Genomic DNA, 11,660 nt, shown 5'->3' on the forward strand with positions numbered 1-11,660 from the left:
TCGGTTCCGATAAATTGGTGATGAAAGTGTGTGGCAGCAGCAGAGGACTTTCAGTCTCTATCTTTGAACAAAGGGAAGCTTGGATCAAGTCTGATTTTTGCGTTCAATTTAGCTTTCTGCAGTGGATTTAATGCAAAATGAAGCCGGCCCTGGAATAATACAATAGATTGAAAAGGCTAACTGAATTAGTGGGCTTAGAGGAATACATTTGTAAAGTGGCAGAAGTCCCTAGTCATAAAAAGGCTTCTTAAAATGGGATTTACCAGCTAATCGCACTGATATTTTAGCATGTTGCCAGGCCTAAAAAATTAGCCATGTTTGTTTATTTTGGTAAAGACCTGTGTTTCAACTGTCAGATGCTATTGTATGAACAGCTAGAAGACATCCTTTTCTTAGAAAAGTGAAATCATAGCAGCTTGATTTGTTGAAAAACAACTGTGCTGTGAGTGAAGCTTTACAGAAATAAAAGTTAACTCAATAAATGGCTCCCCATTCCACTCTATTAGGTCAATTTGGTGTCAGTTAATGTGACGAAAATGGTACTTCTGTCTCTAAATACACACTTTAGTATTAATTGGTGGTGCTTTCTTTTCATTTTTTAAAGTTACTGCAACAAAAAGGGTAGCTAGGTCCAAACAGTTATTTTTTTATAGTGTAATAAAGAATTTGTGGTGTCCATCTGTTCTCTTAGCTCTTTCAGCATTGAGTTGGATTTGTGTTTTTAATAAAATGCAGTTTACGCGTTTATAAATGAGGCATTCTGTGTTTGTGGAAAAGGATAAACTGTTACCTTCCCTTGAGGATTCTGTATCCCAGGCCTCCTTGAAGCTAGAGAATAGGCCATTGGAGAACTCCCTCATTACCAATTGTCTCAATGCAGAGGAAGGGCAAAGTCTTGGTAGCTTTTGATAACCAGTTTCAGCATTCAGCAGGCTTAGCTATTAGTCATGCATCTTAGCCTTTCCCTATTTACTTTCAAAACACTTAATAAAAATAATAATAGATTAGGTATAAAATGAAATATTTGTTTGGTACACAGCACCTCGGTATCTGCAGTTTCCACACACTGCGGTGGTTTAGTCTTCTGGGATATTTCATGTTGATAGACCCATTTGAATTTGTAACCAGTATTAACATAGGAAGCTCTAGAAAATGGTAATTGTAGTTTCCTTGGCTGTAAAGGGCTTACTTACAAATCTGGATTCGGAAAGTTATAGCTGATGAAATACAGTTCATTGCAGTGGAATTATAATCCTACCTTTTATCCTTCATCCAGCATTAGTGGTTTATCTCTATGGGCATAAAATTAGAAATGACTTCTTGTCATACAAGGCTGTAGGCCCATTCAGAATGACAGAATTTTTTGACTGGGACAAACTGTGTGTGGAAAAGACTAAAACCACTGTGCGCTTTAAAGTGATAGATCATCTTCAGTTATACACTAATATATGCAGTGCACTAGGTGAATCCAAGTTGGAGAAGAGTAATCTTTCATTTAACCCTGATTTGCCCAAACATACACTGGATGCAGTTAATCGATCTCAGTGTCTTATTGGCTGAAGTTGCCATTGAGCGACCACAAATATCTTATTTTGCCAAAAAAAAAAAATCTTTTTAAGGCTTGGTATTGTCTTCTAGTTCCTGAAGTCATATTTACCTGACAAAAATAAGAGCCTGTGTCGTTTTTCTCCATGTACCACTGAAATATAGATCTTTCTCGTTTGTAATTTCACATCTGTAAACAAAAGTATCTGATGTTCAGTCTTGGTTTTTCTGGCAGAATGAGACAGAAGAACATCGTGCTGAGCGATTACAAAAAGCAACAGAACGTTTCAGAAATCCTGTTGTGTTCAGCAAGGACTCCACAGTCAGAAAAACTCAGCTTCAGTCATTTAGTCAATATGTTGAAAGCAGACCAGGTAGGCAAAACATTCTAAAAAGATGTTCCTCTACCCTGCCCCCAATCTTATGATTTAATAATATTTGACAATAAATATATTAAAAACCAGATAATGTAAGTCCACATTTCAATACACAAATATCAAGTATTATAATAATTTTACATGTCTTTCCTCTCTTTTTTTCAAGAGATGAAAAGGCAGAGATCAATACAGGAAGATACAAAGAGAGGAAATGAGGAGAAGGCAGCGATAACTGAAACTCAGAGGAAGCCATCAGAAGATGAAGTGCTTAATGTATATTAATTTTTTGTCTGGTTTCATGATTGCTGATAATTCTCAACTGTATGTGGAAATAGTGCCTTTATTTGTTAAAATGAGATGTTAGGTTTTCTTAGATGTCAATCTCCAGTGCATTCAAAGCAGAGTGAGAGGGGTGCGCTGTTGAATTAGTCTGCAGCGTGGTGATAATTGTCAGATAAAAAAAATGAATTTTTCAGAGTTCCACAGCTCCAGCTTCCTTGAGACATTTCCATCAGGGCACTTCCCATAAAGAGATTCCAGTATTGATCTACCGGGAGGATTTTAATTATTACAATAGCAGATACTGCAGAGCTGCAGTTAGAGGGAAAAGTCACATGAGACCTGCTAGAATTTCTCAGCCAACCCATTTTGTTGGCTTGGGTTAATGGGTGTTCAACCTTTCCATTATCCAGATCAGCCGTGAATTACTAGCTGAATGATGTTTGCATTAATATAATATATATGGTAATTTCTTCACTTAATTAACGGGGAGGTTCAGCTCAGTAGGGGTATGGGCTGATCATGTGTAAAATTGATTTGTGAGGGAAATATTTGATAGACCGCAGGGAGAAAGCTGCTCTTGATGGACAGCTGCAGGACAGAAGCAGGAAGAACAAGTTTTGACCTGAATATGTGTTTTTTTTTCTTTCTCTTTTTCCCCCTTTCCTTTTTTTTGTCTGGAGGCACAACATAATTTTTCATGATGGTTGTTTGCCAGTCTCAGCCGTTTGTTTAAATGTATTGGTGTTTTTGCAGAGACAACTCAGTGCCATCTAGAGAATATAATGTGTTCTAATTCTTATATGAGGTGACCACATGTCTCAGCAATCTGCCAGCTGATAATTTTTTTTTAAATTTAAGACCAGTTATGCTTTAATACAGCTGAAGAGGTCTTATTCAGCAAGTCCACAATACATTTATGCAAATTATGCATATGAACTTTTGAGAAGTTTCACCCTACCACAATATTCCTTTTAATACAAAGCATACTGTCCTGTTCTGAGACCTTACATTGGCAAAGTTTTGTATCCTCTCGAATTAATTATTGCAGGTGGTAGGCAGTTCCCTTTTACTGCTGCTATTCACTTTTTTCTCCATCCACATTTATTATACTCGTATAATTCATTTGTTTTTAAGATGATAATATCCCTTTTTCATGATGGTGATGAAGCGAGTTAAGTAAGCTTCCTTTTAAAACTAGATTTTATTTTGTTTTTTGCTAGCTGTGTTTTTTTTCTCTTTCATAAATTGCTTGTGTGCCCACTACTAAACTTCCATGCTGCTCATTGGTTATGAGAGAGACAGCTCCCTATCAGCTTTAACTTTATCTCTATTTTCAATAACAACGTTCTGTATTGATTCATTCAGCAACTATTTGAAGGAGAAAATCATTCAGTGTTGCTATCTGTGACTGACTGGCTCATACAGCAACAAGTGAAATAGCGATAAGGAAATATCATATTGTTTATCCTTTCCCTAAAAGGTAATATCTGTACATACATCCCTGTTGCAAAAAAAAAAAAAAAAAAAAAATCAGATTCCCAAAACAAGCTTCTCAGCCTTAACCTGATCTCTCGGATCTTAATGAAGATTCCTGAAGAGGTTTGTTGGTAAATCTGGAAAGGGCTTTCAGTGGAACTGTGTCTCTTCCATCCATTTCTGCTCTTCAGTGCCAGACCAGAACCTCATTTTCTGCATACTTCTTAAAGTCTCTGTTTCCTCAAATAATACTCTACAATGATACTGCTACTCAGTAGGAACAGTGAGGAATCTGGGCTGTAACCCAGAGTGAGAATTCATTCTGCATACACTGGTCATTTGTACTGATAGCCCTTAGAACAGAATTCATAATCTATAACATTTTAACCATATCTGTGTGTGTGGTGGTGGTTACTGTTTTGGATACCTTCTAAGTAACTTTAATCATAGGAAAGATTTGGTAATTTTAAAGATTGTGTTGCTATGAGTTGAAAAGAAACAAAACTACGGAAAAACTTTCCTTTTCTGTTGTGTTTTATGTTTTCTGCACCTGAGAATCTGTGCAAATCAATTTTGTCACCACTTGTCAGGATAAGAATCGTTAACAGCAGTAATTAGCAGTACTTTTACCAGACCATTGTTTAGCCAGGCAAGAAATTGCTGTAGGGGAGACCTGAAGAAGCTTTTACTGCAGTCTTTCTTGACTGCCACCATTAGAATTTACCCAGAGGATAAATAAACAAAAAGGGGGAGTGTGGTTGGTCATGGTAGTTGGTTTTTGTTGTTTGTTTTCATTTTAAATCCCCAACATTTCTATTTTGAGCTGTTAATAGTTTCTTGGACAGTGTTTTTAATCAAAACACACAGGCTAAAAACTGGCATTATATCTAAAATAATATGTATGGGCATTTTTTTTTCTTTTATAGTAAAAAAGACTTGCTAATTGTGCTGTTAAATATACTTCTTATTGGATTCTCCTCTGAGATCATAGGAAATTCAGAAGCAGACTAGGTTATGCTCAAAGAAGAATTCTATAGAATTTTAAAAGTCAGTGAAGATGTTTGAACCTGTAAAACCAAACTTGAAGGAATGTGGTGCTTTATTATTATTATTATTATTATTATTATTATTATTATTATTATTATTATTATTATTATTATTATTATTACAGTGCATCTCATAATGAAATTTTAACACAGTAGACTTCATAATGAAATTTGGCAAACGGGTGAGATTTATGAATTGTAAGTGTTCCCTGTTTTGGTAGTAAGCATGATATTTAGGTAAGTGCCTTACTAAGTGTTTCTGGAAAGGAAAAATGCAACTTAACAAGTGATGTATTTTCTTGCTGTTTGTTCTCTTTAACAGAAAGGGTTCAAAGACACCAGTCAGTATGTTGTAGGAGAATTGGCAGCACTAGAGAATGAGCAAAAGCAAATTGACACCCGTGCCGCGCTGGTGGAGAAGCGCCTTCGCTATCTCATGGACACAGGTACGGTGCCCAATTACACTGTAAACAGTTTTGGCAAATTGAGCGTTCACAAACTCTTATAGAGTTTTGAAAGTGTGAATCTTTGAAGCTTGAATGTTCAGCAAAACTGCCTTGAAAATAAAAAGGCTGCGATTTGCAGCCACCTCTCTGGGTCCTGGTGATAAGAGTGCCTTCATGGGAAGTGATAACTTGCCCTGATACCGTGTGAGCCAGCACTATTGAACAGTGTGCTCATCCATGCAGAGTTGGAATACACATCTGTGCCTCATTGATATGCCACTGCTAAAAAGAGAGAGAGAGTGTGTGTGTGTGAGAGAGAGAGAGAGAGAGTGATCTTCACTGTTCTCCTGATTCAGTGGGGGGGAAAAGATTTGGCCAGCTAAAGCCATGTACCACATGAAACAGAGCACAGTACATGGGGAAAGCTCCGCTGACTAGATCACTGAAATTTGAGAATACTATCTGGTTACTGATGCTCCACAATTATATATAATTTTTTCCAAGAGGACAGGTTGGGCTTTTTTTTTTTAAAAAAAAAAGTGTGTAATACTTTGTATTACTGGTTCAGCAAAAAGGATAAAAGCATATGGTTGGGATTTTGTGAACTGTATTGTTGTGGTGAGATCCAGCTCACAAAAAAATCGTATGGGTTTAAAAATACTGATTGCTGTCACAGATGGAGGGCGATGAGACTTACCAGTATTGCCTGCTTTGAAACAAATTGCAGTTTGATAATGCAAAAATTAAATAATGTTCAGTGAAAGTAAATATATTTGTCTCACACCACATGCATCTGTAAAGTTAATATAACCCTAGGGTAATGTCACTGCAATCTTAAAAGTCTGATTTTATACCAGAAAGCCATCAATTACTGAAGTTAACTAAAATCTAGGCAGGCACTGTTATTAATTCACACTGTGTAAAGGTTCAGGGCATTATGTCAAGTACATTAAATCAAGTAAAATGATGAGATGAAAAGTGAGCACGTACTCACAAATATATGAATTTTTTTGTTTTGTGTCATTACCTAGCCAATATTTATTTATTTAATATGGATGGATAAATAAGTTCAAACTTGGTATGAGTGCAAAACACAATTGGAGGAAACAGTAAGAGTCTTTTTTTTATAAATATAAGACTGTAAATTACTGCTATCTATTATCTTTTGTAATAGATGCAGCTTTATATGTTTTTCTAATATTTTCTGTTTGCCTGCTGTTTTGTATAGCAAATATAAGATGGTGAATCTTATTTGCATCTTGTTTTCTCTGATGTTTTTATTGTCAGTGGAATATTAGTGGCTATTGTCCTATGCAGAACCACTCACCTTCTTCTTTTTAAATATTATATTACAAATGGTAGAACTGTGAGAAATATTGGTTTAGGATACAAACTTAATTTTTGGTAATCAAACGTTCTTAAATACTGTAGTGATATTCTCATCGTCAGCATGGTAAATGTATGCTAAAATGTATGCTAAAAATGTATTTGTTAGAACCCTGGGTCCGTAATTAACAGCACAGCATTAGAGGTAGGTTTCCTCTGAGTTTTAAGAATGTGATCTGCCCAAACAAGAAGACTTCATGAACCATCTACCTCCCACTGTCAATATTCTGTTCGTCTTCATGTTGGGATCTCTCTGGCAATACCAACTGCCACTTGTATCAAAAGTAATATTGGGTGGGGGGGGGAAGCAAATGTATTGGTAACTCTTTTGATGTGATGTGGTCTTCTAAACGGCAGGAAAAGTCAGTAAGCTCCTTTAAAATCTCCTGTCTGTTCCACTAACCTAAGATACGTGCACTCATCCATATGCACTATTGCCTGAACATGATTCCTTGACTACTGGTATTCCTTTCTTGCAGATACTTTCCTGCTACCAAACACTTTACACTCACTGTAATTATTCACTCCTATTAGTAACTGGATTGGAAACTCCAATCTTCTTAGCAACTCTATATGCAGTATTTAGGTTGAGTTTTCTTTGTCCCAAGTACATTTATAATGTGGGCCTTAATTATCATGACTGTACTTTTATTATTATTTAAAATATTTATATACTGCATTTCTTATAAACTCATAACACTCTAGCAATGAATTCAGTACAGAAATTGGGTATTCTGAGGCAACCCAAAATTGCAAAATCCCTGAGCAAATTACTGGTATGTATATTGTTCATAAGTATTGCGGATGTTTTATAATAATAATAACTCGGTATTTATATACCGCCTTTCTGGTCATTGGATTACTCCTCTGACTTTATTCAAGGCGGTTTACATAGGCAGGCATATCTAAATCCCTCAAGGGGATTTTTACAATCATAGAGGTTCTCTCTTTCAAGAACCAACAACATTTCAGAATGGATCTTCCTGGTTTGGTCTCACTTCTGGCCTCCAGTTCTCCCACACAGGCTGACAGGCAGCTCCATCTCTCACATGGAGGGCAGCCAAGATGCTTCTTGCTCACACCAAGAGCAGGTGGAATCACTCAGCTGGGCTTGTCAGCTGCTTCAAGGTCTCGCCATTCTCAGCCGTTCAGGGAGCTGCCAGTGTCTTCAAACTGGTGACCTTCTGATGTTATCTTCAGGCTAACGGAGGCTCTACCCTCTGGATCAGACCTCCTGCCCTCCCTTATGGTGTTTATGTATTTGTGCTTGAGCACTAATGTAGAAAGGTAGAAATAGACAGAGTGGGTTGAAAAAAGTAGGATTATTCCCCACATTAAAATGGTGAATCCTACCAAGCAAACACAACCATCTTGTATCCTGCAGTTGCCTCCATCCATGGAATGGATCAGTGTGAAAGGTTCAGCAGGAGCAATTTACACTCGTGTATCATGCTGAAGAGTTTATATTGGGATGGGGTTATCTCCTACTGGAATATGTTACTTACTTGTGAAGTCCAGAAATCTGAGAGGGAGAGTAAGGGACTGGAGTGTTCCAGCATCTTCAGGCATCCTAGCAGTGGTTAGATGTGGGTGGCTACAGCAACATCAGAACAACCAGCCTTTTCTCTTTTTCTTCCAGAGGCTGATAAGTAACACATCCCAACAGGGCCTTTTGGTATCTTTCTGTCCTTGCCTGTGTTGAGATCAGAATGTGGATATGCTCTTGTGCTTCTTCGTCTGTATCAATTTTGTCTGCCTAAGTTTTAATTTATTTATGGCATTTTTATCCCAGCTTTTGACTTAAAAAAAGAAAAGACCTCAAAAGGGTTAGAACAGTGGTTTTTAAACTGGTGGGTCGCTTTTTATTTAAACTTACCTCAGTCTATACTGGCCTTTGGGGGGATGTGGGAAGCCCTGCGGAGCCCTCTGCAGGGCTCCCCACAACTCAGACAACTCAGACTGAAAAAATGCGATCACAACCTACTTCTGGGTTGCAATCGCAAAACTGAAAGTGGGTCATGATCACATTTTTCCAGTGTTCTGAGGTGCAGGGAGTCCTGCAGAGGGCTCTGAGAGGCTCCCCACATCCCCCGGAGCCTGGCAAAGACTGAGGTAAGTTTAAAAAAAAAATCCTATGTCCCCAGCAGCGGCACAATCCTGATAATCATGTCACCACTGTGCCCGCACCCCAGCAAAGACTTATCTCGGTTCTCAAACTTCCTGTCAGTTTGAGAACTGCTGGCTTAGTCAAAACAACATTAATTTCAGCTAAGACTGATATAGAGATTCTTGCACTTTATTCTTAGAGGGATTGGGACTTCTATTCTTTGGGTATCCAAATACCCTTCAAAGAGTGTAACATCTAGAGAGAAGAAATAAATGTCTTGGGTATTGGGACATGCTGCCATATAGCTACTCAGCAGGCCTCGGTTTATCCAGATTCCTTACAGGATGTGTATGGTTTCTTCTTTCAATAGGGTGCAGATCTCTGAGGTTCATTCCCCTCATGTAATAAACAAGCCTTTTCAGCCATGGCTTATCAAGGTGTGATGATTATGAATAGAATAGAAAACTGCTGGTTCTTGTTTGTTCTTCCATGCGGTTGGCTTTTCCTCCTTTTTTCATGACTCTACATTGATTCTGGGCCTCATCCAGAATCAGATGAACACTTCATCCAAGACTGGCACAGGTCCCATGTGATGGAACATGTCGTTAGGATCACATGGACAATTTGTTTTTTTCATTCTGCTGCTGTAAGTTCAGATTTAGCGTTGACCTCAAGAGAGACATGCCAAATTATGATTTCATTAAATATTTTATTTCACAGAAGATTCTCTTTGTTTCTCCCACTTGTTTTTTGCCTCCAACTGCATTTTGATACCTGACAATGTATAACAGAAAATAAAACACTTTCTCTTTTTGTGGAGTAACTTCTTGGTTCTTTGTATAAAGTGAAGTCACATGCCCAGAGTTAGATAACCAATTCAGTCCAAAGGTGCTTCATATGAACATGTGCTCCACTTGCACATGTCTTTGTATTGGAAGCCCCTACATGCAAGGGCTTCCTTATTTAAGGCTGAGAATAGCTCAGCTCACACCCCTGAACATGGAAGGTAATAGAAAAACGGAATATAGCTCATACATTTCTGAAATCCTGACTCTGAAATCTCAGGGTTTCTTTGACATGGTGTTTTCCTTTATTACATCATCATGTTTATGAGATGAAACTCTTGAAAATAGGTTCATAGTCCCCTACTTCAAGAGTTCTGATTTATGTGAACTCACCTGTTTGCTTTCCTGCCATGTGCATTCCTGTGATTGAAAGTAGTAGAAGTTGCTGCTAACCCTGGCCCCTAAGGGGTCAGAATCTTTTTGTGTGGCAGAAGAATATTTCCAAGCCAGATCCAACATAAGATGTATAGTAATGGAAGACACTACCTGGCTCAAAGTCTTCCTTTTCCATACCTGTTAAAGACATGACATCCGCATCCCTGCTTCTTGCTAAATCTGGAAACCCTTCAATCAGCCAAGCAAATCAATCCATTTTGAGGCATTTGCTGCCAAGATTTTGTGATCAGGGAGATAAGTTTTTGCTTTCCAAAAGGAGGAATGGAAACAGTGCCTATGTGTTTTAGGGCCCAACCCTATCCAATTTTCCAGTGCTGGTGCAGTCGTGCCAATGGGGCATGCACTGCATCCTGTGGTGTGGAGGCAATCTCAGAGGCCTCCTTAAGATATGGAAACATTTGTTGCCTTACCTTAGAGCTGCATTGCAGCTGCACTGGTGTTGGAAAATTGGATAGGATTGGGCCCTTAATTGATTATCAAATGGATCAGAGTTCAGCAATAAGGTTTTTCCAAGAGGTGTTAAGAAAAGAGGTAATTAAAATTACTGGTGACTGATTTGCCATTGAATTTTGATCATTTCATTTATAAGGTGTAACTTTGTGGTTTATATTAACAGCAACTTGTTTAAGTTGAAAATATTTTGGTAGATTGCAAAGAATGAGAAAGAAGTTTATCTGACATAAGCATTTTGAATAAACTGATGTGCTAGTGATTATGGTGTAATTTATTATCATGGCTAATATAGCTGCAATTTTTAATCAATTTAATTGGTAGGATCATCAACTAAAATGTTCATTTATTAGTAGTTGGAGGTGAATTTTAATTAAAGGATTTTGTTTTCTGTGATAATCTGTGGGATTGAAACTTAAAAGAGACACATGTTTACTGATTAAGGCATTTTGCTAGTATAGTTTGTTACTCTAATAGAGATTGAAAAAAAAGTCCATGAAGTTTTCCTTAAAGTTTTGATATGTACATTTATATAAACTGTCTAATCCGCTGTTTAAAATCCAAATTAATCAACGGGAAGCCCAATCCTATCTTGCACTGGAACAGGCAGGCTAGCGGGCCTTCACTATATCCTGCGCAAGTTTGTGGCTGGCTAAGGCTCAGCCCGGGGCAAGGGGAAACTTTAACCCTTACCACAGGGAGAGCCGCAGCAGCCCCAATTGAGCTACTTGGATCTGCACCACCTGACAAGGTGCCTGCCCTTCCACAGTCCCACACGCCCCTACCCTGAAACGCCTGCCTCCTGCCCTCCCCTTGCCTCCCCAGACCCCTGCACCGGCCAAGCTTGGCCGGCGCAAACTCACCGGTCCTGGGGCCTGCAGTGGCTCAGGGAGGCCAGCGCATGTCTGTGCCAGCCTAACTCCATTTATGTTGGCGTGAAAGTGCTTTACGGCATTTTCGCAACAATGTTGGGCCAGTGCAAAGGACTTGCTTTAGCCCAAGGGCACATTTGAATTGCACCCTAAGATGAAAGTGTTCTGTGGACTATCAGACTATCCACTATAATGGCTATCTATTGAAATCAATGGGGTGTTCTTCAGCAAAGGGTTATTATAGGCAGTGTATTTTTTGCCATCTGCTGCCCTACCATAGTATGCTACAGTGTGTAACCATTTGGTAAACCAATTGTTTCTGACATTCTACCAGAGAGTCAGAATAACTTGCCACTCCCTACTTCCATGATGTTTGTGATCTATAAAAGACAGCCATCATCCTAAATAGTTACACGTGCTGTATGGCAAGTT

At 38.4% G+C, this 11,660-nt stretch overlaps 1 protein-coding gene across 2 annotated transcripts in view; it reads left to right on the plus strand.

The window, feature by feature from the left end:
* EHBP1 (EH domain binding protein 1) overlaps window positions 1-11,660 on the plus strand; it is a 347,196-nt gene that overhangs the window by 275,048 nt on the left and 60,488 nt on the right. For both annotated transcript variants that reach the window (XM_066638694.1, XM_066638607.1), the window contains 3 exons: window positions 1,781-1,919; window positions 2,089-2,195; window positions 5,049-5,172. In XM_066638694.1, coding sequence (XP_066494791.1) covers window positions 1,781-1,919; window positions 2,089-2,195; window positions 5,049-5,172 — 370 coding nt within the window. The remainder of the gene's footprint in view (window positions 1-1,780; window positions 1,920-2,088; window positions 2,196-5,048; window positions 5,173-11,660) is intronic.

Source organism: Tiliqua scincoides, chromosome 1 (assembly GCF_035046505.1).
Source record: "Tiliqua scincoides isolate rTilSci1 chromosome 1, rTilSci1.hap2, whole genome shotgun sequence".
Lineage (NCBI taxonomy): Eukaryota > Metazoa > Chordata > Lepidosauria > Squamata > Scincidae > Tiliqua > Tiliqua scincoides.